The sequence below is a fragment of the Dama dama genome, chromosome 29 (assembly GCF_033118175.1).
Source record: "Dama dama isolate Ldn47 chromosome 29, ASM3311817v1, whole genome shotgun sequence".
Classification (NCBI taxonomy): Eukaryota; Metazoa; Chordata; class Mammalia; order Artiodactyla; family Cervidae; genus Dama; species Dama dama.
Genome location: NC_083709.1, coordinates 17025252 through 17052391, shown reverse-complemented (window position 1 = coordinate 17052391; position 27140 = coordinate 17025252). Strand labels below are relative to the sequence as shown.

At 44.6% G+C, this 27140-nt stretch overlaps 1 protein-coding gene across 2 annotated transcripts; it reads left to right on the top strand.

The window, feature by feature from the left end:
- The first annotated feature begins 80 nt into the window (after window positions 1-80).
- On the top strand, window positions 81-23399 carry FDFT1 (farnesyl-diphosphate farnesyltransferase 1). 2 transcript variants are annotated; one of them, XM_061132785.1, is made up of 8 exons: window positions 81-265; window positions 9651-9748; window positions 10769-10952; window positions 14642-14770; window positions 15549-15740; window positions 17587-17763; window positions 19067-19219; window positions 22528-23399. In XM_061132785.1, the coding sequence occupies exons 1-8, from the start codon at window positions 167-169 to the stop codon at window positions 22747-22749; spliced, it is 1254 nt and encodes a 417-aa protein (XP_060988768.1). In that variant the 5' UTR covers window positions 81-166; the 3' UTR covers window positions 22750-23399. The 2 variants fall into 2 exon arrangements, with proteins under 2 accessions (XP_060988768.1, XP_060988767.1); XM_061132784.1 differs by lacking the exon at window positions 81-265 and having other exon boundaries at window positions 9341-9748.
- Window positions 23400-27140: the final 3741 nt, after the last annotated feature.

The window sequence follows — 27140 nt, the reverse complement described above, 5'->3', positions numbered from 1 at the left end:
AGCTGGTGGGGAAATGGGCGTGGCGCCGCCGCGTTGGGCCCGCCTCCGCCCCACCCCGCCTTCTCGCCACACCTCCGCAGCCTAATCCTTCCTAGAGTGCGGGAAGGGGCCGGGCTGAGGTATCGACGAGGTGAGCTCAGGGATCCGACCGTCCGCTGCCGCCAGCATGGAGTTCGTGAAGTGCTTGGGGCACCCCGAGGAGTTTTACAACCTTCTGCGCTTCCAGATGGGGGGCCGGCGGAAGGTGATACCCAAAATGGACCAGGTGGGCTGAGCATCCCTGCATCCTCGCGGAGTGGGGAGGCTGCGCGCGACCGCTGACTTCTGGGTCTGACCCGCAGGGCCCAGAATCGAGCGCAGAGGTGGCGGCCAGCGAGTGCCAGACCCCTCTAGCTCCCGCCTTCTCTCCGGGGAGCAGACCCCTATCACGTCAGGCGGCCCCACCTGCCAAGTTTGGTTCATCTTCCGTTACCCCAATATTTGGCCCGGCTGCCCTTGGTCTCCTAGGCATTCCCCCAACCCCCAAGTTGTCTTGTTGCTTAAAATGTGTATATTCGTTCAAGGCATTGGTTTTCAAGTAGTTTGGCTTCACATTTCGTTCTGTCCCTGAGATTGATTTTTTTATGTGTTTTAATACGTGGGTTACACAACCGAGACTATGTGGGTAGATTAAATGGGAGAGGACGTGTGAAAGAATTTTGTGAACATAATGAACTGTGCAAATATCGTCAGGAATACCTTTTCTGGAATGAAACCTTACTCATTCTTACAGTTTTCAGTTGCACCACCTCCGTACGCTTCTCCCCCCTCTTTCCTGCAGTCTGAGCAGTCCCTTCGTCCTCTGTGCCCCCTGAGTTTTTTAGAACATTTATCTACTCTTGCAAGTTCTAATTAGTTGTCTGTCTGTCGATTAGCTACACCGTTGGCTCTTTGAAGGCCAGACTTGGTTTTGTTTATATTTCATCTGTCTCACTCCTGTACCCTTTGTTCAGTGAATTTACAATGAATAAATACGGTATTTATTCCAACAAGAAACTCATTAAGTGATTTTTAAATGAATAGACACATTCAACTGAATTAGTGGGGTTATATCAAAAGTTATAAATTCTTTTCCCCAATGGAAACATCACAAATACTGTTCTTTGTTTAAATCTACTCGTAGTTGTCCTTTATTAAAATACTGTAATTTTCCATCAGAAAAATTTTCCCTTGGTGATGTAACTCAGAATTCTTCTTCACAGTCTAGCTTCTGTGAATGCTACCTCTGTTGACCACTCAGCAGACATTTATTAAACACACATTCTCTTTTAGGCTTTATGCTGGGGGCAGAAAGGCAGGATAACATGTGTAGACAAATTAGACACCCAAAGAGCTCATTGTCTTGTCAGGTCGATAAAATGTTATAAAATTGTTCATAGAAAACTTAGGCAGGCACCATAATGAGATGCCTTTTCATGTTACTTCTGACCCTCCCTCAACCATTTTCTCTAGCACTGTTTAATCTTGTATCAGCCCCATAGTCTTGTATCCTGGTTATTTGTGGATAGGTTTATGTTCCCAAAGTCCCTTTCAGAGTTAAGAGTCTGTTTGATTCCAGATTTTAAGCTGTTTGAAAACAGGAGTCTTGTTTGATGTACCTTGATGCAGTGCCCTCAAGAAACCTCTAGCTTTGAAAACAAAAGAAACTCAAGTAACTATGGCAGATTATATATAGTACATGCCCTAAAGAAATTTACAGAAGGGAAAAGTCACCTCTGATTGGGAAAGGGGGTTAATTTTTTAAGGGATGCCTAAAGGAAATACAGCCTTAAACGGCCCCTATGCCTTGGTTGATATTTGTTTAATTAGGAGATTCTGGCTAAGAGCTCTCAGGTGGTCCTTTACTGAAATTGTTTGGAAATATTTATTTTATTGTATATTTGTGTGTTTTGAGGGGGTAGAAAAATTCTGTTCCCTATTATCAGATGCTGCCAGGGATCGGTGACCCAAAACAGAAAAATAGCCACTGCTTTACAATCCAAGATGTACAGTTTCTGGATACTTCCTGGGACAGGTAATTCACTACCTCTGGAGACTGACAGTTCTGGTTTTTACAAAGTGTTTCTTAACAATGAGTTGAACTTTTACTCTTTGTTCACCCTCTGGAGTCAAGAGAGTCTAATCCTTGTTCTGTAATATGCCACTTGAAGTATTTTAAGACAAGTCTCATTCTCTCCAAGAATACTGATAAACAAGCCAAATGTTCTGTGTTCTGCCTGTAGTTATTCATTATATGTTACTTTTTCCAGGTCATTAACCAACCTGGCCTCTCTCACTTCATAAAGTCTAGTATTCAAAACTGAACAATATTCCTTAGGTGTGATCTGGTTATTTCAGAACTTTCAATTCCTTTCTTATGGATGCTGTATTTCTAATTAACATAACTCATAATTGCTTTAATTTTTTAAAATATACTTTATTTATAAAATGTTTTATTTTATTTATTTTTTTAGGCCATGTTCTGCAGCCTGTGAGATCTTTGTTCCCCAACCAGGGAGCAGACCCATGCCCCCTGCATTAGGAGCCTGAAGTCTTAACCACTGGACTGCCAGGGAAGTCCCTAAAATATTTTAAGTGAAGAAAAAAAATACTGAAAATACTATAACAAACTTTTTCATTCCATCATACTGACAGTCATTAAGGTGATGAGCAACAGATTCACATTACGCAAAGGGTGGTGCAGATTCAGCTGAAAGCTGAACACACTTTGTGTGATGGACACCGACAGGAAACTGTGTACCCTCAGTCCATCCCTGATGGAGAACAGGTTACAAAGGTTAACCTAGGGAACTTCCCTGGTGGTCCAGTGGTTAAGACTCTGCGCTTCCAGTGCAGGGGCTGAGAGTTTGATCCCTGGTCGGGGAACTGGGACCCCAGGCACACGTGCAGTTTGGCAAAAAAAAAAAAAAAGTTAACCTAGGAAATGCCAAGTCTTTTTAAGTTCATTGAGATTTCAGGAAATTTTAGTGAAGTAGAACCATTTTACAGCAAAAAGTTTTACGGAAAAATGCTTTGTAATGTGTAGGGCCTTGAAGAAGTATTAGATTTAGATTAGTGGTGGGGATCATCCGTGTATAAAGCCAGTATGAGCCAAGTCATTTGGTAAGACTGTGCACAGTGTGTGGGGCTGAGGATTCCAAGTTAGAAGTACATTGTAAAGGGTGTCGGTCCAGTGGCTAAGACTCCTTGCTCCCAGTGCAGGGGTCCCAGGTTCCAGCCCTGGACAAGGAACTAGATCCCACATGCTGCAATTAAGGTCCAGAGATCCCATGTACTGCAGCTAAGACCAGGCACAGCTAAGTAAATAAATAAATGCTTTAAAAAATAAATAGATAAAGGGGTTTAGAAAAAAATTGTTAAAAAAAGAAATACATTGTAAAGCAACTGTACTCCAATATAAATTAACTTTAAAAAAAAAAGAAGAAGTATGAAGTGCAGTAGGTGCATGTGGGAATCCTGGAGCTGAGCTGTATTCGTGGAAGCAAGCAATGGTCAAATGCACCCGTGACATGATGAAAGCAGTATTTTGGGAACAGTGATTTGGCAGGTGAATGGGATTAGGGGATTATACTGTGAGTTAAACTAATCAAATTAATAATAGACAGCATTTGAGTTCTTCTATGTGCTAGACTTGAAGTCTATTATCAGTTAGCTTTCACTGGGTAGCCACCCCAAAACAGGGTGACTTAATTATGGAGTCTGGTTGCACAATAGTATGACTACACTTAACACTGCTGAAGTGCCTGCTTACAAATGGCCAAGGTGGTCAATTTCATGTTATGTATATTTCACCACGGCTTGCCTGATGGCTTAGTGGTAAAGAATCCACCTGCCGGTGTGGGAGACATTGGTTAGATCCCTGGGTCTAGACCATCCCCTGGAGAAGGAAATGGTAACCCACTCTAGTGTTCGTGCCTGAAAGATCCCATGGACAGAGGAGCCTGGTGGACAACAGTCCATGGAGTCGCAAAAGAGTTGGAAACGACTTAGTGACTAAACAACAATGTATTTCACCATAATTTAAAAAACCAAATTCAGTGACTTAAAATAACACCTGTTATTTAGTTCACAGTTCTCTAGGAGAGCTGGGGGGTTCTGGTCTGTTCCAACTTGGGGTTGATTTCTCCCGGGTTTGCTCAGTTGGCCAGTTGGCATGTGGCTGGACCATGTGTGATTTACAGGACGTAGGCTGGGGACTCTGTGTCACATGCAGCCTGTTAGCCTGGGAACTCTCCGTTCTTGACTGGAATTGTGCAAACCCTCGTGTGCACACACTCTTGAGCTTTATGCTTGACTCACAGTTCCTACTGTCTTATTGGCCAAATAAAGGGGAGCCCACATGCAAAGAGGTGGAGAGAGACTCCTTCTGATGGAAAGAGCCACAAACTTTATGGCCATTTTGTAATTTACCACACTTAGTTGATCTTGACAACAACCCTAAAGACATAAGAGCTATTGGTACTACCATTTTACAGGTTATAAAACTGTGACATAAACTGGTTGAATTTTGAAGACCTTCCTGCTTCCACTCTGAAGGTCACCCCGGGATAAAGAGCACAGGCCTGGACTGGCCCCAGACAGCGGATCACATCCCAACACTGTCATGTGTGCTCTGGACACATCACAGGCACGCAACAATTTCTGGTTTCTTCCCTTTCCAATTCTTTGCAATTCTGCTGTATAGTCCCTCCCTCCCTTACTCCCTTCCTTCTTTCCTTCCTTACTATATTCATCTAACAGACATGGGACCACTGGTTGCGTGCTTGATATTGTTCTAGGAGCTTGAGATTAAAGTGAACAAAGTAGGTGAAGACCTTGCTTTTACAAACCTTACATTCTTGTAGAAGAGACAGAATGAAAAAAAAAGCAAATATACAGTATTTCATGTGGAGAGAAGTACTACAAAGAAGAAATGATAGCAGGACAAGGGAGCTGAATGTTTGAAGTCAGGGGACATCATTTATAAGGTTGTGATTTGGGTTTTAACTTTTTGAAAAGTGAGACCCGGACTGTTGCCTCTCCTAGCTCTAAGGTCTGGTGAGCACAGAGCACGATATTTTACTGTGCTCAGTGGCTGAGTTGTGTCCGACTCTTTGCGGCCCCATGAACTGTAGCCCAGCAGGCTTCTCTGTCCATGGGATTACTGGAGTGATGGCAAGATTACTGGAGTGAGTTGCCATTTCCTTCTCCAGGGATTATTTTGTTAGTTGTAGGTTTTCTGAGCCAGTTTTAATCTGTATGAAGCATTTTTTTTTTTTTTAAATGGCTGAGTATACCTCAGAGAAAACATAGGAATACCTATGGGACAGTGAAAAACCAAACTGAGGTGGGCAGTCTCCAGAGGTAGTGAATTACCTGTCCTGGGAGGTGTTCCAGAAACTGTATATTTTGGATTGTAAAGCAGTGACTCTTTTTCTGTTTTGGGTCACAGATCCCTGGCAGCATCTGATAATAGGGAACGGAATTTTTCTCCCCCCTCAAAACACAAACATATAATAACGTGTGTGTGTGCTGCTTAGTTGCCCAGTCGTGTCCGACTCTTTGCAACCCCATGGACTCTAGCCCACCAGGCTCTTCTGTCCATGGGGATTCTCCAGGCAAGAATATTGGAGTGGGTTGCCATGCCCTCCTCCAGGGGATCTTCCCAACCCAGGGATCTAACCCAGGTCTCCCGAATTGCAGGCAGATTCTTTACCGTTTGAGTCACCAGGGAGACCCATTAATACTGGAGTGGGTAGCCTGTCCCTTCTCCAGGGGATCTTCCCGACCCAGGAATCGAGCCAGAGTCTCCTGCATTGCAGGCAGATTCTTTACCAGCTGAGCTATCAGGGAAGCCCATAAAATTAATAACAAAATATTTGCAAATAATTTCAGAAAAGGGCCACATATGACTTCTTCACTAAACATTATCTTAGTTTTTCTCTTAGGTAACAAGGACGCTGGAGAGAAAGATTTATACTTAGCAGACTTGGAGGGCTGAGATTATTTTAATCATAGATTTGGTTGTAGGAGTTCAGGGTTCCCTACACTTGATTTATCCTGAATTTTTAGAAGCACACCAATAAATCTGGAGACATACTGCCAGCTGCATGCTGTGTGACGTCACTTAGCACAAAATGGAAAAAGTGTTTTCTAATCATGAAGTTCTGGCTTCCATCAAGTCTAAATACTATTATTTAGACTAACATCTTCTCTATTAAATCAAATCCTGACTCTATTACTTATGGTCGCTTAACTTTCAGCAACAGTTTCTTCATCCATAAAATAGACATAGTGGCTCACAATCTCTCAGTCACAATTTCCCAACTCCAAAACGGCCTAAAAACAGGTTTTTAATAAGTCTGGCCCAAAGTCATTTGGTGGTATAATGTGCTTTGATTTAAAGTCATCCCACTTAGGATAATTATTCACTGTTGAAAAAATGTTCATAATCCTAGTTACAGGGAGCCACTCCACAAAGACACGATATGTATGCATTTTATTGCCTGTCTTCTAAAACACTACAGATTCTGAGTTCTGCTACACATCTGGCCTTGAAGTCCTTGGGTGGACTGCAGGTCTGTATGTTATCTTATTTAAAGGATTGTGTGAGGATCAAGGATTTTGTTTGTATTGTGATTGACATATAGTTACTGCCCAGTAAGTGGTAGTTACTACACTTGTTTCGTAACTTCAGTTCTCAAGTTTGTGGGGTTTTCCCTCCCTTCTGAGGAAACCTCTGTTGCATGCAGTCTGAATGGAAGGCTGTGGGCAAGGTTGGTCACCGTCCACTTGTGTCCTGGGAGTACAGTCCTGTACTTCTCACCACTGCACACTCTTCCCCTCAATGCCCTTCATCCCTCTTCTCTCTCCCTGGAGAGTTCTTGGGAGCATGCTCATCTCAGCAAAGGAGAACAACAGGAAGCTCAAGGGACAGCTTCCCACTCCCTCCCCCAACCCCCCTTAGCTCATGGGAAGCAAGCAGTAGAAATGTTTGTAACAGTGACTTTTTCCATAGTGTGTTTTTTAGTTATATCTTCCCTGTATCTTCTTGGTAATTTGAGGAAATTGTTACAGATGTATTGAAACAAATAGGTGCCAAGAAAAAGACTGATGGTAGAAGGAGATGAGAAGTGATTTAGTGACCTGGGTCGCTTTTAAAACTGGAGAGGGTGTTTTTGGAAAGGAGGGGCGTGTTCTTAAAGAGTGTTGCTCTTCAGAAGGAGTGCAATCTAACTTTGACATCAGCCCCCAAACCCTTAGGTGTAGCTGAGGATGGAAACATTTGGCAGAGCAGGGAAAGGAATCAAGTTGTTTGTGAAGAGCTGGCTCAGAGCTCAGAAAAGAGCTCCTTTTATTTATTGTGAAGTCTTTCCTCTCCACATTTTGAGAGAGGAGTTGATGAATTGCTCTTAAAATACTCTCTGAACTAATTAATTTACTCATCAGCCCTTCACTGAGTATTTTTATATGCCAGACTGTATGTCCAAAATGATTTTACTAATATATGGTGCTTAGTAAATACTAATTTTTACTAACAATTTTAAATTGAATTTCACAATAAAGTGAAATTCTTATGATTAAAAAAAAAGCTTTATTCTCTTGACAAAAGAATATGTATCCATGTTTGTAAATTTAGGAAATACACACAAATGAAAAGAACATAGGTTACCTGGACCCTAGCAAGGTCCCAAGTTTCACTGTTAACATTCCAAAGTGACTATGGGATTTACTTATACACACACACACACACACACACACACATATTCTTTTTTTTTTTAAACAATCCCCTTGTTGTTAGGTATTGCAAATTATTTCCTGTTTCTCTCTTAAAAAGAGAGTGCAGGGAGACTGGTTGGGGGTGGGTATATGGGAACTCAATTCTCTCTGAACCTAAAACTGCTCTAAAATAGAGTCTCCATAAAAATAAATACAAAACAGCAATTCTTTCTGATAAGGTGGCTTTTTTTTTTTTTTTTTTTTAAGAAACAGTTTCTGTCTTCCTTTAGTTCAGTTCAGTTCAGTTCAGTCGCTCAGTCGTCTCTGACTCTTTGCGACCCCATGAAAGCATGCCAGGCTTCCCTGTCCATCACCAACTCCTGGAGTTTACTCAGACTCATGTCCATCGAGTGGGTGATGCCATGGGGGTAGAGTAAAAAATAAAAAGTTCATAAAGATCATTACAGTTCATTGATTTGAAGGGGAAAGATGATTAGAAATGTTTATAAAAGGAATAATTAGCTTTCCAGAGGATAATAGAGGTTTGTGTGTGTGTGTGTGCGTGCTCAGTCGTGTCCAACTCTTTGCGATCCCTTGAACTAGTACCCTGCCAGCCTCCTCCGTCCATGAAGTTTTCCAGTATACTGGAATATAAGATATATTATAATATGTAATATATATAATATACACATATATAAATAATATATACAATTATATATAAATAATATATAATATACTGGAATGTAACAGTATAATACTGGAGTGGGTTGTCATTTCCTCCTCCAGGGGATCTTCCCGACCTAGGAATTAAACCGGTTTCTTTTGTCTCCTGCATTAGCAGGCAAGAGTTTTTACCACTAAGCCACCTGGGAAGCCCCTAATAGAGCTTTAACAGGTGTTAAAGTAAAACTAGAACAGGACAGTCGTTAAAGAGGTCAGAAAAGATTTTATTCAGAAAAGCGTTTGCAGTAGAGGAAGACTTCAGGATAAAACTGGGCTCAGTTCCGAACAGAGTGTAGGGGCGGGTGGATGGAAAATTACTAAGAGGAAACCTATGGGGTAAAGAGCATTCTGCCTGAACTACCTATCGATTTTTACTGGAGGCAGGCTGGGGCGCTAGGATAAGTGGGGGAAGAGGAACCCCGCCAGATAGTGAGGGTGATCATATATGGGTTATGGGGGATTCTGGCTAAACCAATTTAACCGCGTTCTTGCTAGAGCTGAGCGATGCAAAGATAAGCACCGAAGTACAAAGGTTGAGGATTCAGAGGAGCCTGGCTAAAGTTTGGCCGAGGGGAGGTTCCGCTGAAGGAGAAAGAGCCAACTTCTCAAAAGAGGACTGGGTTCCCTTAAGCAGCCTCTGGGCTCTGGGGAGAAGGGGAACTCAGAGGAAGGCGCAAGGTGGCCGAGTTTTGAGCCGGAGGCGCGGGGCGGGGCTTACATCTGGGCGGGCGGCGGGCGGGGTTGTGGGGTGAGAGGGGCTGGCCGCGGGGTGGGCGGGGCGCGCAGGGGGCGGGCGGCGGGCGCCTGCTCGGTGCTGGGGAGCCCCATGCCTACTGCGGGGGAGGGAGAGCCCGTCCCGCCCCGCGGTGGGCGCCTCTTCGCTCGGCTCGGGTCTATGGAGGAAAAACTGCGCTGGCCCTGCGATTCCCATGGCCGCAGTCGCCTGCAGCACCAAGGCCATGTCCCTCTTCAAGAGGACCTTGGTGCTGAGTCCCGGCGCGGCACCCAGGGGCGCGGGCACCCCCTCGCGCGGCTGCCCCTTGCCTCCCGCCGCCTGGCCGTCCAAGGACCGGCCGCGGGGAGAGGGCGTGTGCGGCCGGCTGCGGAGCCCCGCGGCAGCCGGCCGCTCGCCCCAGCCCCACTCCAGCACCTCCGTGTCTCCCACCGCCGTGTGTCTCCTCTGCCCGCAGGACTCGCTCAGCAGCAGCTTGAAAACTTGCTACAAGTACCTGAATCAGACCAGTCGCAGTTTCGCAGCTGTTATCCAGGCGCTGGATGGGGAAATGCGGTGAGTGGCAGAGGCTGCAGTTTTTTACTTGGGGGAGGAAAACTTTGCCAGAGGCCTGCAGAGTCATTCGAAGCTACTTTTTGGCAGAACTCGTAGCGTTGCAGTCTTGGTGCTGTGGCTTTGCCAGAACGTGCCCCAGTGGGTGAAGGAAATGTTGGCGGTTGAAACGCGCCTGTGTTTACTTTGGGCCCTTCCAGGCACCTGGCCATCTCATCGTGTCCCTGCCCAGTTCTTTGGGGCGGGGGTGGGGGGGGGGTGATGTTTATTAACTTTTTTTAGTCCTGGCCGCTGGACCTGTCTCTGAGCGGCTCACTCATGTATTTTCCTTGGTTTCACTTAGGCTACTTTGCATTTCTAGTATATTGGGTTAATTCTTCTGAAATTACCTCTGTGCAGATTATATACATGATTTAGACCAATTGCCTTTAAGTATGATAGTATCTGGGCTTCCCAGGTGGTGCTAGTGGTAAAGAATCCACCTGCCAAGAGACTCAGGTTCAGTGCCTGAGTGGGGAAGATCCCCTGGAGAAGGAAATGGCAACCCACTCCAGTATTCTTGCCTGGAAAATTCCATGGGCAGAGGAGCCTGGAGTCCATGAGGCTGCAGAGAGTCAGACACTACTGAGCCAGCCAGCCATACATGATAGTATTTAGACTTGAGATGTTATTGTGTCTTTTGAGTTTATTTTATCTGCAGAATAATGGTTCTGTCTATACATTTGGTCTTTCTACAGTTCTTCAGTAGTTAAATGTAACTCATTCTGGGAGTAGTAGTGACATCCAGCTGATACATTTTTTATTTTTATTTTTATAAATTACAGAAGCCCATTGCTCCCATCTAAGAAAGGAAAGCTAAGAAGTTGCGTTAATTAGGAAAAGCTTTGGATATCCTTTCAGTGGTCTCTAGAGTTAAGAGTGTAGGAAGGTTTTCAAAATGGCCTGGCAAAAATGAAATGTGATTTTGAAACAGTATCTTTGAATGTTTGTTCCAGTGTATTAGTAGTTGTTCCTTTCTTACAGCCATGCAGTATGCATATTTTATCTGGTTCTCCGAGCTTTGGACACGCTGGAAGATGACATGACTATCAGTATAGAAAGAAAAGTGCCACTGCTACACAACTTCCACTCATACCTTTATGAGCCTGACTGGCGGTTCACGGAGAGCCAGGAAAAGGACCGACAAGTCCTGGAGGACTTTCCAACGGTAGTAGGACTAGTGGGGTGCAGTCGTGTGCATGATTGGTGGGGTGGCTGTCAGCCAGCTTGTGTGCCTGGTTGTCACTGTTTACTTGCTAAGTTGCTTTTGTGACCCCGTGGACTGTAGCCCACCAGGCTCCTCTGTCCGTGGGATTCTCCAGGCAAGAATGCTGGAGTGGATGGCCATTTCCTCCTCCAGGGGATCTTCCCAAACCAGGGATCAGACCTGTGCCTCCTGCATTGGTAGGCGTATTCTTTACTACTGAGCTGTGAGCCTACAGGGAACTACACACCAGCAGTCTCAGGACAGCACAGCATAACGTGGCGATGGTGCATCAAGCCAGACTTTCTGGGTTGGCGGCCGCACACTCTTGCTCACGACTGGTGCAGCATCACATAGTCTTGCCTGGGATTCCATTTCTTCATCTATGAAATAGATTAAAAGTCCCTGCCTCCTAGTATGTTTTTGAGGATGGAAAGAGTTAATGAAGTGGCGCTCTTAGGCAGATGTTATTTGCTGCTATGGTTACCAGGATGTTGTTGGTAAGTCCAGCCTTTCTTCCCGTGGAGAGAGCTCTCAAATGCCGGTGTCCTGAAAGATGCGTTGTCCAGTCTGTGCACCCACGAATGCAGCCTGGGTGTGTCACACTGCTGGCCTCTGGAGCACCGAGTCTGGTGGCAAACCGTGCAGCTCACAGTGGGTGGCGGCTGTGGAGTAGGGAGGGGGCTCTTTGCGCCTGGACTGAGTGAGCACTGAAGCAGGATGACCTCTGTCGTCCGCAGCTGTGTGAGCTTGGGTGCGCTCATTAACTTCCTCATGCCCGAGTTTCCTCCCCTGTAAAGTGAGAGCTGTGAGTCCTGAATGAGTTTAGACATGGAAAGTACTTAGAGTAGTGTCTGGTACATACTGAGTGTTCTGTAAACATTAGGTACGTAGTCCATTCTGTTGGAGTAAAGTGGGTACTAACTAAAATCTTGAGCTTTAGAAAATTCCACAGATTGCTTTTATGCATGTGCCTAGATCCTACTTTTCTAGGATTTGCCTATCTTATCACATAAATAAGCGATTCTTCCATACCTGATAAATAAAGGTTTGATTTGGCAACATCTCAATGTTCCGTAGGGGCTTTCCAGGTGGCTCAGTGGTAGAGAATCCATCTACCAATGCAAGAGTTGCAGGGTTTGATCCCTGGGTCCAGAAGATCCCCTGGAGAAAGAAATGGCAACCCACCTCAGTATTCTTGTTTGGGAAATCTTCCGGACGGAAGAGTCTGGTCGGCTACAGTCCATGGGGTCACAGAGACTCAGACACGATTGAGTGACTTAGGATGAGCAGCAGAGGCTTTCTAGAACAACCATTGTGTGTGATGGGTTACATTACAGTGCATCTTTTTCACCTGGTGCTAGTGGAGACTTGTAGTCTTAGAGATCTACCTCCAATCATAACTTGAGGAATAACAAAGGCTTGCTTTTAAATGATAATAGCAACAATAGCATTCATTTATTGAGCTATGAGTTATGAAATGCATTTCATTATCAATTCATCATCTTCTTTATTTTATATTAATGGAGTTTAACATGTAATCTCTATGATACACTGTTCCCCATGTTTTGTATATATGAAGAAACTGAGGCACAGTTTTAGTTTTAAGCCCCTTGCCTGAAATTACCTGTGAAGTTAAGTGGCAGGACCAGGATTCAAATCCAGAAGGCCTGCCTCCAGAACCCTCGTACTCAATTCCTGGTACACTTTACTGTCCCTTTAAAAGATGGTTAAGAGGAAAATTTTGTGATTTGAGATAGTAGCATTGAAACACATACATTACCATATATAAAATAGATGGCCAGTGGGAATTTGCTGTATGATGCGGGGAACCCAAAGCCAGTGCTCTATGACAACCTAGAGGGGTAGGCTGGGGAAGGAGGTTCAAGTGTGAGGGGCCATATGTATACCTATGGCTGATTCATGTTGATGTATGGCAGAAACCATGACAATATTGTGAAGTAATTATCCTCCAATTAAAAATAAAATTTTAAAGAAAGTAAAACTTTGCATATAGGTGAAGTGTTTTTATCATAACATCCCATGGTTTATTATTAGGGAGGGTTCTGTTTACATGCTCCTGTTACCCCTGCTGGGGATCTGGCCTTTCTCCATGATAACAGTGGGCTCTCTTTGGTGTTTTCTCTTCTCATACTTAGCATCACTAGAGAGTAACCTGGGGACCAAAAAGTGTACTATGGGTGGGAAACGGAATTACCTGGAGGGACAAGAGGAAGCACCTCCTGGCTGACCTCGCTGGGCAGAGGTCCCTCCCTCAGATTTCTGGGAAAATGGAGAGCTCTTCATCATCACTCCTTCCCAGACATTTGTTTTCATGTTCTATACAATGACGTAGTAAGTACCAAAGAGCTGAAATTGGTTCACATTCAGCAGTGAAGTGTTTGTCTCGGAGGGTTTGTTTTCAAGCCTAAGCTGCCCCTCCCCCAGCTGGCTGTCCTTGCCCCTTTTATAAATAGAACTGATCCAGCCCAGTTAGCTGTTGAAAGACCAGGTCCTCCCGAGATTCAGGGATTCAGATGACCTTTGGTAGAGTCGCTGATATGCTTCAGTCCACGTGGGAATTGCCTTTGGGCTTTGTCTTGGAACAGCTGTTCTGGAAAGAACAGTTCTGGAGAGATGGGATTGATTTTACAGATTTTAGGGGTTTAACAGTCAATCTTCATCAGAATAATCCTTAGTATCTTAGGCTTCTGAGCTCTTTCAGTGCCCTGCAACCAGCTGAGTTTCCCTCAGGTCCTTATATTTAGGTGTTTCCTGAGGGAGTTTTTCTAACCTTTCTATAAATGTAGACCAAGTATTTCTCACTCTTCAGATCCTTAGCAAAGTCTGTTCACTACTTTTCATATTTTGTGGATAGTATATTATTTGAGAAGTGTCATGGTATTTTGTATTTTGACAACCTACAAGCACTTCTTTGAACTTAAGCAAGATACTTATGCAGTAGCAATGAATTTTAAAAGCATCAATAATACTTTTTGATATTAAACCTTGGGCTATGGAAAAAAAAAAAAAACATTTGATAGCCTGTCTCAGATTGAACTAAACTGAGTTGTTTAAGAAATTAGAAAGTGTAGCCTTTAAAATGGGGAAGACACTATAGCTTCATGGCATGAATTCAGAAACTGATGATGGAAAATGGTTGTCTGGTCTCCTCAGGGGAATATAAGCTCTTAGGGCAGGTCACCTGCCGACTGTGCACCCCAGCACCCACAAGTGCTTGTTGCATAGGGAGCACCCAAGACTGCACAAACGAATCTTCATTATAATGAGGCTTGTCTGAAGATGAGGTGTTCTTCCTAAAATTCTTACACTTAGGTCCAGTTTTATGTTGAAGCATCTCGTTTCTCATTAATGGGGAAGATGAGCCTATAATAAGACTTTGCATCTTCTTTTGAGTCTAGAAACTAGCATTTTTATACCTTTCTATTTTAACATTTGTGAAGTTTGCTGGGCTTATTATTCAGTATGTAGAAACATAACATAACATAGATTTAGGCTTATAGCGGGATCATTTGGGAGTCTTCACTAACAAGTTCTGTTACAGCTTTGCTTTACGATCTGTAGGTACCATGTTGGTTCCCAGTTTTACTACGTGTTTCATGTTTTCTGTTTTTTTATGACCTCCATTTCAGATCTCCCTGGAGTTTCGAAATCTGGCTGAGAAATATCAAATAGTGATTGTCGACGTTTGCCGGAAGATGGGCTTTGGGATGGCGGAGTTTCTGGATAAGCACGTGACATCTGAACGGGAGTGGGACAAGGTTCGTGTCCCTGTGGAGCATTGTCGGTGTGGGTGGCACCGATGAGCTGGCAGTGCCCACCATGGTGTTTAGGATGAAGAAGAAGTGGTGATTTTACAATCCAGTGGTAATGTCTCAAAAACACTTAACAGTCTTATGTTACCATTGGGTTGTTTCTGAGGACTTAATACATAGAGCTTAAAACACATCCTCATTATGTTAAAAAAGAAAAGCCAAAAAGCAAAGTACTACCATGACATTCTACAAAATGAAGATTTTGAGACACTGCAAGATCTTAAAATGTCTTCAAGATTAAACTCTACTTAGTATTCTACTTTCTGTTAGAATATTCCTTATTCCCTCAGGGCCTTCACTCCCAATTTCAGATATCAGAAAGTTTACTGTACTCGGTTATTTTTCCAATAACCTCTTATTCTAGAAGCAGTGCATGTGCATTGTACAGATACATGTTTTATATATATATATATATATATATATATAAATATAGAAAATATAGTAAAAAAAAAAAAAAAGAAGAACTATCACATGAGCTAGAGATCACAGATCTCTGATGAGCCAGAGATCATTTTTGTTAAGTCTTTTGTGTTCATCCTTCTTGGAATATCTTTTACTCCTTACATGTACATGGTATATAATGTGTGTGTGTGTGTGTGTTTTTAAAGCAAAGTGAGATCTTTTACACTCTCTTTGGAACCTGGTTTTTCACAGCTAATGATTTCTAGTGTTTCCAGTTTAGTAAAAGCTTCATTATTAAAGTACTCTACAAATTCTTTTACAGTACTGTCACTATGTTGCTGGGCTAGTGGGAATTGGCCTCTCCCGTCTCTTCTCGGCCTCAGAGTTAGAAGACCCCTTAATTGGCGAAGACACAGAGCGAGCCAACTCTATGGGCCTTTTCCTGCAGAAAACAAACATCATCCGTGATTATCTGGAAGACCAGCGAGAAGGAAGAGAGTTTTGGCCTCAAGAGGTAACAGCTTCAGGGGGTTTGGGGAGAAAGAATTTTGAACGCTGTCTGACAACAAACCATTAAATCCTGTTGGTTGCAAGTGACAGAAACACAAATCAAGGTCCCTTAGACAACACAGGAGAATGTGTAGACTAGGATAGGATTTAGTTTGCTTCAGGGAGACTGGCTGCATCCATCTTGGGGTTCAGGCTGTGTCCCCTTTCTCTTGGACAGGCTTTCTCCTGTGGTGGGTATAGCGTCCCGTGACTCACTCAGAGGCTTCGTTCCTATGTCATTGTTTTTGGATTTTCCCAGGTTCTCACCAAAGGGGAAAAAAAAAAAGATGAAAAACTCAAGCTATACCCAAAACCTAGCTCATGGATAACGTGTCCAAAAGCACAAGTGACAGAACATCCCCAGGAACTCTAAGACGCAAATGGGTGCAGACAAAACACCAGCTCCACAAACGAAACTGGCAGAATCTGCGGAGGACAAAGCCAGAGCTCAGATCAGACAGGTGTTCCTGGTCAGACTGGGTGTGAGTCCACGAGGGCCGTGGCCAAGCCTGGAGGAGCCGGAGTGGACTGGCCCCCTTGAACTGGACATGGACACTGACCAGCCAGGGTTCTCTTCCCGGATTGGGCCACATTGAGGAGTGAAATAAAAACTGAGCAGCTAGGCCTGAGAGAGACCTAAGTGACATCAGCCAGATATAACGCATGGACCTTGTTTGTTTAAGATCCTTACTGGAAGAAACTAAGTGGGAAAAAGTCAGACAGTGGGACAGTATGGCTGCTGACTGGATAATCTGTATTGAACATTTATCTTTAGTTAACTTTTAGTTGTGATAAGATATATGTGCAAGAAAGGTTCCTGGTCTTTTAGAAATTCATAATAAAGTATTAAATGATAACATAGCAGGATAAAATGATAAATACAATGATTATCGGGATTTTAAAATAATTTGGGGGCTGGGGCGGTGGAAGCCAAGTGTCAGTAACTGTTGAAGCTGGCGAATGGTTACATAGGTGCTCATTAACCTTTTTCTCCAGGTTCTGCAGGACAGTTGAATACCATCAATCTGAGTGAGTTTAGGTGCAAGTTTAAGAATGGAAAACAAATTTGACTTTCCATTAAATCTGTTAGTCCTTTTAGGCCCAGTCATTTCTTTTGGGGAGTGTATAAATTTACAGTAAGTGTTATTCTTTAGGAAGCTTAAGAATACCTAAGAATAAAAGTAAAATATTTGCTAGCTTCAGAGAACCCTCTAAATAATATCATTAAAGATCATCAAACCAATCCTTTTGTTCAAGTTGAGGCTGTTATTTCACTTTCAAGTTACTAAGATCAAGGAGGGTAATGTTGTTATAGTAGACGCTCGGCTCGTTTCCGCGAGATATGCTTGTTCAGTCGTATTCTTATCAGAATTGGGAACATAACGTTAATCATTAATTATTTTGAGGCCTGGCCGCCTTGAGAATGTTTAACGTTTATCTTACAGTGCCGTTGTAGCTGATTTTGTCATAGCTGGTTATTTTTTCAGGAGTAGACAATTGCCTTGCGAAAATCAGGAGGTCTTTTTGGCCTGAGGTCATCAAAGTATTGCTCCATCTGTGCTGTACTAATTGTCCCAAAGGGACACTTTCCCAAACACATAACTTACTCTTGGTTGTGGTTAGACTTTTGAGTGTAGTTATAACAGCTGTTGTGTGGTGGTTAAAACAGATTCGGTCTTGATGAAAGGTGAGGCAGCGGCAAGACGGACTTTGTATATCATAGTTCTTATTCGCACAGGTCCTTTCATGTGGCTTGCACATTGTTCCGTTATGCATATGCTGACTTGTCTGTAATCTGCTTATATGTCCAGACTTGGAGCAAGTATGTGAAGAAGCTGGGTGACTTTGCTAAGCCTGAGAACATTGACTTGGCTGTGCAGTGTCTGAACGAACTCATCACCAACACACTGCACCACATCCCCGACGTCATCACCTACCTGTCCCGACTTAGGAACCAGAGTATATTTAACTTCTGCGCTATTCCACAGGTACGGAGCGAGGAGGCTGATGAGGAGAGGGCGGGATGCCGGGGGTGGGGATAATGGAAGGCATTTACTGTTTTGGTCTGTGTATTTAGGAACGGAGAGTTCCTTAAAAGATGACTCTAGTGTATTTTCTTTCTTTGCCCCACAACGGCCACACTCAGCTCAGCCTTGAGGTGAATTTAGTCTGTGCTTTTCCAGAACCTTCTAGAACCTATTTTCCCATCAGCTACTCTAAACTAGTTACTTTGATTCTTATCCTCACGATTTAAATCGAGGGCTTCAACTCCAGATTTTATGAGGAGTGCTGGGTGAAACACAGATGAAGCTGTTATTAAAAAGTCATAATTAAATACTTAACTTTTGCTGTCCTTTTCCTAGATCTTGGGATAACAGAACATGAAACCTGAGCCTTTGAAACCTAGGAACTTAATTTTTAAATCCCTTCACCAATTGTTTCAGTTTTTAACTCGAAGAAAGTTACAGGATTTAACTGATTTGGAAACTGGGTTTAGTCTTATTCTAATGACCAGTCTTGCCCAGTTGATGGAACTGAAATCTCTATGCTGGACTTATATATGTGTGTGTGCTTAGTCGTGTCCAACACTTTGCGACGCTATGGACTGTAGCCTGCCAAGCTTCTCTGTCCATTGGATTTCCCACGCGAGAGTAACAGAATGGGTTGTCATTGCCTTCTCCAGGGGATCTTCCCGACCCAGGGATCGAACCGGGTTTCCTGCATTGCAAGTTGATTCTTTACCACTGGGAAACCATATGCTGGACTTAGGTTTCCATCTATCCTAGAAATAATTTACCTTTACGTATGGGAGACCATACCCCCTCCCACCCTACTTTTGTCCCCCACAACCCCCTGTACTTTTTTTTTTTAATGTATAATGATTATGTTCATTGTAGGAAAAATAGAAAAAAATAGTGAAAAATTTTCAGATACTATTTTGGAATATATGTTTCTCAGATCTAATAACTCATTGCCTTAGCATGGAAAATGTTACATTGGATTGCGTGTTTTTTTCAGATAGAAAAGAACTTTCGTGACCAAATTATAGAATTATTCAGGACTGCAAAGGGCGCTTGATTCTGTGTGTTGCTGAGAAAGGGAGGTGTGGGAGCCGGGGTCGTCTTGACATGCTTTCTTTATGGGTGTTTTCTCTTGGTTAGCTGCATCTTGGCCCTTCGGTGCTCTCTGCCCATGTTCTCTTCCCGTCTCACGATGACTGGTTACAGTGCTGTTTCTCACATGTATTCATGAAATGAGATGAATGTGTTTTCTGTCTCTCATTATCCGTAGGTCATGGCCATTGCTACTCTGGCTGCCTGCTACAATAACCAGCAGGTGTTCAAGGGGGTGGTGAAGATTCGCAAAGGGCAGGCAGTCACCCTGATGATGGACGCCACCAACATGCCAGCCGTGAAAGCCATCATACACCAGTACATGGAGGAGGTGGGCTCCGTGCGATAATGTTACCGCCCAAGCCTTTCTTCACAGTGGGGTGCTAGACGGTCTTAGCTGCTCACAACGTTACGGCACAAAGACCTGGGTTGGTGGTCTTTATTCCAGAAGAATATGCACAGGGAGCCGACAGCTGGGAGCCTCCTGGTACCCTGGTCAGAGGGGATAAAGGAAGCCAGGTCTTAACGATGGGGCTCCTAGGAGAATCATATTTGAGCTGGAACATGAAGTTAGAGGCCAACCAGGCTTCTCCTCTTACGGCGGAGGCATGTGAAGCCAGGCCTGTGGCTGATGACATAGCTTCTGAGGGGATCCAGGATTGCAGGCCACACTTCCTGACACCCCGTCCAGTACTTCATGTTATGGCAAGGACCTCAGTGGAAAAGCTGTCGTGGGGGATTTTGACAAAGGAAAACCGTCAGGCTGCACCTATTTCTGAATTTTGTAATGTCGATCTCATTTCATATGCCACAATGCATCCCATAAAACAGAGCATGCCTGTTCTAGGCAAATCTCCCAGCACTGGAGGGTGTAATATATGAATTGGTTCAAAAGAACTTTTTCTTAGAGGCTGGGGCTCTCTACTTGTCAGTCCCTGAGCATTACTTCTCAAGTGAGGTGATTCAGTTTCCTCCTCTTCTAAGGACATTTAGTAGCGTCTGGAGACATTTTTGATTGTCACAGGGGGTGTGGGTGGCTACTGCCTTCCTCTGCATAGAGACCCGAGAGGCTTCGGTTTGTTCTGATTGAAGGCTGAACTACTGCAGAAGTAGATGAAAACGTAAGACCTCCCTCCCCACAGGTCACCACTGCCCCTAGTTTTCTGATTCTTCCAGTCCCTGGGTTATGTTTTGATAGGGATAAGATTTATAAGAGCGGTTTTATCTAAAAATTCTATAAGACAATGATTTCCTCTGATTTCCATTGCGTATTACACATTTTCCTTGTATTTCTTCCCTGTCTTCCATCTGCCAAGTTTAGACCTCTGCATTTCTGCGTGAGGCACTTATAAGGTATAAGAGATCAGGTTTTTTTAAAAATCCCAAATTCTTTTACTGACTAGATGAACATGTCCAGCCATTGACCAAAAAATAGCTGCTGATGAGACTTGGGACATTGGGGTTCACTGTTTAGCCAGCACTTACTTGGGACTTACTCTGTAACTGGCATAGCAGCCAAATAGGTGGGTACTGTTAGTATCAAGGAAATTTGAGGCCCTAACGCCATGGCTCGGGCCATAATTTGGACCCAGGTCTGGCTGACTTCAGAGCCACTATTCACCACAATTCTAAAGGCTTGAATTACCCTTTCTAAATAGTGACATTTTAGGTACTGTTCCCATTTTATATAAATTAGAAACATGCTATGTAGTTTATAGTTCAGAGAATAGTTTTATAATTTTATTCCGATCACTGATTTTAGAAAACCATGTTTTTAAAATGTAGGCAGTTCCATTGCTGTATTAGAATTCATATTTTATTAGGTATTTTCCATCACTGCTGGAATTAAAGCCTAGTTGGGATTCACAGTTTGACTTAGGGCAGAGCAGGGCAGGCCGCACGCAGCTGGCTGACCCCCTGATCTCATAAATGACTTGATATTAGGACACAGCCCCATCCATTTGTTCCTGTTATTGTTCGTGGCTTCCAGGGCTGCCCGGCAGCAGGGCTGAGCAGCTATAACGGACAGGGCCCACAATGCTGAAAATACTTTTTTAGGCCCTTTAAGAAAAGTTTGCAGGGACGTTCCTGGTGGTCCAGGGGCTAAGACTCTGTGCTCCCAATGCAAGGGGGCTCAGATCTGATCCCTGGTCAGGGAACTAGATCCCACATGTTGACCCGTTGACTTGTCACAACTAAGACCTGTTGCAGTCAAATAAATAAATAGAAAAAAGATAAAAAGTTTGCAGACCTTTCATCCAGGGTATCGATTATTTTATTTAAAATTACTCTAGTGAAACTTAAGGTATTTTAGAGGAAATATTAATGGCCATAAGTTTATTTGACTTAAAAAAAAAACTGAAGATTTCTGAGTCTCAAGGAATGGAATGTGAAATGGTTTTAATGTCAGCCTTAAGGACATTTTGTCAATAAAGTTTCAGGTGAAGACTTTTAGTATGAAGTGCACAAGTTGTTGGGCGTTTTGCTGGTGGCCGGATGTTAGCTCACATCCTGTCTCTCCTGGCTGAGCACGAAAGACGGGAAGACGTTTACTCCTGAGGCCCCTGGTTGCAGCAGCAGTGCACATTCGGGGAATCCAGGGCTCTCGCAAGTCTGAAGTGTGAAGGACGAGGTGGAGCGAAGCCCAGACCCCCTGAGCAGGGCAGCTGCTCCTCAGGGCCTCGTCCCCTGCAGCTGCCTCCACTGGAAGGCAGTCTGGCTACCTGGCAGCTGGTGAGAAGCTCCACCAGCTATTTTGGGACAAAAACAAATGCTTGGGCAAACAGCCAGAAACTTTTACTTCCTTCCCTGCTAAAGATGATTCCTTTGCAAGGACCAGCTTTTTCTAGCAGGTGGAGCTTCCTGTTTGGCTGTGGTCCGTGCTCTTCACACCCTGTGGATCCTCTCGACTCAGAGCGCGGTCCTGTGGCCCCCACCCGTGTCTTCCGCAAGTGGGCTAGCATTTTCCTTCTTGAGTCAGAATGTGTCTATCGCAGGATGCCCAGGTGGCGCCTGTGAGCACAGTTTGAAGAGCAGGCAGGGGATTGGACGTCTGAACTCTTCATCCCAACCCCCACGCTTGTGCCCCTTCCCTCCTGCCCTCCTCCCTGGCTACTCCACCCCAGCAAGGGTGATGGCTGAGAAGGTACCCGAGGAGGCCCTTGGCCAGACCTGGGCATTCAGGGCGGGTGTTCTAGAAAAACTTAAGCCGAGACTTGGGCAGGAGGTGGGGCTCAGACTGGGGACGGAATATGGGAGCAGCGTTCCTGGGCAGAGGGAATGGTGTGAATAAGGAGGGGAACAGGAGCGGCATCACAGTAGCATTTCCCTGCACCACGTCACTCTGCTTCAGCCTCAACAAGGAATGTGGATGCCACTGGCTCTTCGGGGTGCTGGGATAGAGCCCAATGGGGCGGCCCTGCTGCTCTGGGAAAGGCTAGGGGATCACACAGGCTAGGCTGATATCCTGCCTTACTGGTGAAGTGGTTTGGGGTTGTTACTTTTGTATTCTCCGAGCCTCAGTTTTCTCATTGGTCAAATGGGCATGAAATGCCTAGCTGTTGCAGATTGTCGCAAGAAGTGAGCACAGATGTTTATAAGGTTTCTAGGATTTATTATGTTTTCCTCTTGCTTCCACAGATTTATCACAGAATTCCCAGCTATGACCCCTGTTCCACTAAAACTCGGCAAATCATCTCCACCATCAGGACACAGAATCTCCCCAACTGTCAGCTGGTCTCCCGGAGCCACTACTCACCCATCTACCTGTCATTCGTCATGCTCCTGGCGGCCCTGAGCTGGCAGTACCTGAGCACCATGTCCCAGGTCACGGAGGACTACGTTCAGACCGGGGAGCACTGACTGGCTCGGTCTGGAGACTGAGCGCCCCTCCTCCCCAGCCCCCATCTGGGAAACAGACTGACCTTCTCTTCAGGGATGGATGTGGGCTCCTCCTCTTTTCTCCCCTCCTGTTTTAATCCCTCAAAGAGTTCTGTGGGCCTGGACCTTTAGAAACTGTGACCTGTGGTGGAGAAAAAGATAGGATTAAAGGGAAAGGACACCTCACCTGTACTCACCTGTGCGGGGTGACTGACGCTGAACGTTCACGGCTGCCATCAGGGCCTGCAGAGGAGATCATACTTAGTGTGAATACAGGCTAGAGTTACAATTAAATGTATTTAATTCGAAACAACTTTGGAATACCTATCGAAGTAGAAAGTGAAGTGAGTTTTCTTTCCATTTGGTTCTTGCTTTTTTCATCATTTTGTTTCCTCCAGTGGACTTGAATGTAGCAGGTGTGAATATTTGTAGAGTTCTAGGAAATATTCCTAAGAATACAGTCTGTCTGCTGCACATGAAGCCTAGGAGGCAAGTTCTGGTGAAGTTGGCATCATTTCCTTGTTTAAAGGGAGTTTAGGTTCCAGGATTGCCGTTGGTCCCTTCGTAGCATGTGGGTTTCCAGTCAAAGCTAACGTTTTTGAGATTTTTATAATAAAGAATTGAATTATTTAGTGTTTGTCAAGGGTAGTTCACTTGAAGCCTGGACAGGCATGGCAGGCGTGGGACTTCAGGTATGGAGTTGGTGGTTGAGGAACGGTGGCAGGCTGCTGCCCCCAGAAAACTGGAACCACCGGGCTGCCCAGCCCTACACTGTTCCTGCCAGGAAGGGAGCAAAGGCGTCCCCTCCACTGGCCTGCTGTGCTTCTGGCCAGTTCTGTTAGCTGTGTTCAGACATTTTATTGAATTCAGAGGTTATTTTCAGCTTTGGGCTTTTCTTGTTTCTCAAGAAAGGCAGATGTTTTTCTGGTTACTGGCTTGAAAGCTGAGTGGCAGTTAGCCCCACTCCCCCAGCACAACGGTCTGTCTCCCTTTTCCCCCAGACGTTGCTGGAGTTTGGGCCGTGCCCATCCAGTGACTCCATGAGTCTCAACACAGAGCCCGAGAATCCCTGTTGGAGGGCATGATAGAACTTTCCAGAAGCCGGGCTCTTGGTGTATACAGTGCATAGTCCTATTTTGCTTTGGTTCTTTATATAGTGAGTCGCCAAAAGAGGTTTGTTCCAGCAATAACTGGGTTCGCACTGCTCCACACATACCCACACTGATTCTGGTCATGTGGCCGCTGCTGGCCGTCTGATGATACACTGATGGTTAGTTTGATGATAGACTTGGGGTTCATGGAGGCTGCAGGTCCTCAGTTCACTTGAGACTAAAACCAGTCATCACGCTGACTCAGTTACTTGCCACTTGGGAGCACGGCTCTAAGCCAGACTCAACAGATTTTCCAAGTATGTGTAATTTAAGCATCAAAACTTAGTCTCGATATTCCAAGGTAGGTTGTTAAGAATTGTATGTTGAAACCTATTAGTTCTGCTAAAGTTCACACAGGACACGGGACAAGCTGGTGGCAACAACCTTGGTCTGAGGATGCACTGGAAGATTCTCTCCTTGCTCAGCCGTGGGCCATGGGGCTTTCTGAACCTCTGGGTGGTGTGGGTCCCTCCCAGCTGTAAAGCTATGGGGGTCTTGGCTCTGGTACACGCTCCTAAGCTCTTTGGAAGAACATTTCCCTTCTAAATGTTTATCTACTATTGATGTAATTCCCAGGTAAACACAGGATGTCCAGTTAAACTTGAATTCCAGATAAACTTTTTTCTAGTATAATTATATCCCAAATATCACACAGGACATGTTTATGCTTTAAAAAGGAGTTCTGGGACTTCCCTAATGGTTCAGTGGTTAAGAATCTGCCTGCCATGGAGAAGGAAATGGCAACCCACTCCAGTACTCTTGCCTGGAAAATCCCATGGACCGAGGAGCTTAGTAGGCTACAGTCCATGGGGTTGCAAAGAGTCAGACATGACTGAGTGACTTCACTTCACTTCATGGCATGTGTGAAACATGTTCATCTTAATTTCCATGAAACAACACTCTGCAGTCTAGTAAAACTTTTATCTATTGTACATAGAAGAAAAAAAAAAAAGAATCTGCCTGCCAGTGTAGAGAACACTGGTTCAATCCCTGGTCTGGGAAGATCCCACATACTCGGAGCAACTAAGCCCATGCACCTCAAAGAAGAGTAGCCCGCCCTCACTGCAACTACAGAAAGCACGTGCATAGCATCAGCCAAAAAATAAATGATTTTTTTAAAAGGACTTCTGAATTCAAATTGAGCATCCTGTATTTTTAGTCTAACTCTGCCTGCCCTGCCCTCTTCTCTGCACTGTGATTATATGTCCTCGGTATAGTCTACTTGGCTCCTACTTCCAGTGAGAAATTTTAAGTTGTCCTCACAGGAGTTTCTGACAAATCTGAATCTAGGGCTTTAATTCAAGAAGCTCACAGAGCCCAACCCCATTTGGGCAGTTTCTGGAGTTGTAACTAAGACCTGCACCCACAAACACACCCACCCTTCCCTTGGAAACTGCTTCGAAGCCCCCCTCTTCTATTTACTGGGCCCCTTCTCTGGAGCTGCGGGTGTAGCAGGAGGAGTGGCTGGATGTTTGTTAATTAACAGGCATTCTAGGTTCTTAGTTTTGGGAACAGAGCTCTAAGGCTGATTCTTAAACTTCAGTGAACTGCCTGAAGGTTCCAGATTACTAGGACCACGCTTTCTCAGTTTTTTCCTAGTCATGTATGGATGTGAGAGTTGGACCATAAAGAAGGCTGAGTGCCAAAGAATTGATGCTTTTGAACTGTGGTGTTGGAGAAGACTCTAGAGAGTCCCTTGGATTGCAAGGAGATCAAACCAATAAACCCTAAAAGAAATCAAACCAATAAACCCTAAAAGAAATCAATCCTGAATATTCATTGGAAAGACTGATGCTGAAGCTGAAACTCCCAGTACTTTGGCCACCTGATGTGAAGAACTGACTCCCTGGAAAAGACCCTGATGCTGGGAAAGATTGAAGGCAAGAGAAGGGGATGACAGAGGATGAGACGGTTGGATGGCATCACCAACTCAGTGGACAAGAGTTTGAGCAAGATCCAGGAGTTGGTGATGGACAGGGAAGCCTGGCGTGCTGCAGTCCATGGGGTCACAGAGTTGGACACGACTGAGTGAACTGAACTGATGCTTTCTCAGATCATCTGGGGAGGTGCCTCAAAACCTGCATTTTAACAGGTCCCCTGGCAGTCTTCTTTAACTGCAGACTCAGATCTGGTCCCAAATTCTGCATTTCTTATAACCTTGGAGATGCCAATGCTGCGGGCCCATGGGCCAGTCCTGAGTAGCAGGGCTCTTAAGTGTAGTGTTCTGATGCATGCTCTGAGTGGGACAGGCTGATCAACGTTTGCTCCCACTTCTAACAAAAATATGCCCTCCTCCACCTAAAGAACGAAAAGGCACTGTCACTTCCAACCGTCCGTCCCCTTGCTTGGAGCTACCCAAGAAAAAAATGAGCCGAGGTGACAAGGTGGTATCAGTGTGGCAAATTTTTTACTGAAGTAGTGACATCAGTCCCAGTCGTAAATTCTTGTTTCCTAGCAACGATTCCTTAGGCCAAACATGGAGATGCCCCAAAGTCCATTTTGGTCCACTTAGTGCATCTCTGCTAGCTTCTGGGTGAGGATGGAGATGCCGGTGGGTACATAGCATGGATGGGAGAAAGTAGGAAATGGAATTATTCCACACAGCTTGGGAGTGGGCAGAAAATGTTAGAGCCAAGGTTATGCATGTTTCCCAGTTGAAATTGCACAAACAATGTAAAGCCATATTTACAGCTTTAAACCTCAGTAAACATTCCGTAAGTACTGGGTTCCACCAGTTTTTCTTACATGTTAACCAGAAGTTTAAGAGCTTGTATGAGGTAGTTCTAATCCTAACTTCTGAGGCACATCCAAAGTCCAACCTCCCTGCTTCTCAGAAGAGCAGTGGTCCAGCTCCCAGTCGTGGAAGGGAAGTGATCTGCGGTATCAACAGGCCAGTGATGGCGGTGATGGCGGGCGGAGTGGATGTTGCCAATTCTAATGGCCTCCTGATCCCTCAAGAACTGGTGTCCTTCGTGTATGTATGTTCCTGCGATGTTGGGAAAGATTGAGGGCAGGAGGAGAAGGAGACGACAGAGGATGAGATGGTTGGATGGTATCACTGACTCAATGGACATGAGTTTGAGTGGACTCCGGGAGTTGGTGATGGACAGGGAGGACTGATGTGCTGCAGTTCATGGGGTCACAAAGAGTCGGACATGACTGAGTGACTGAACTGTTATTGTGTACTATCTAGGACAATGCAAAAGAATACAAAGGAACATG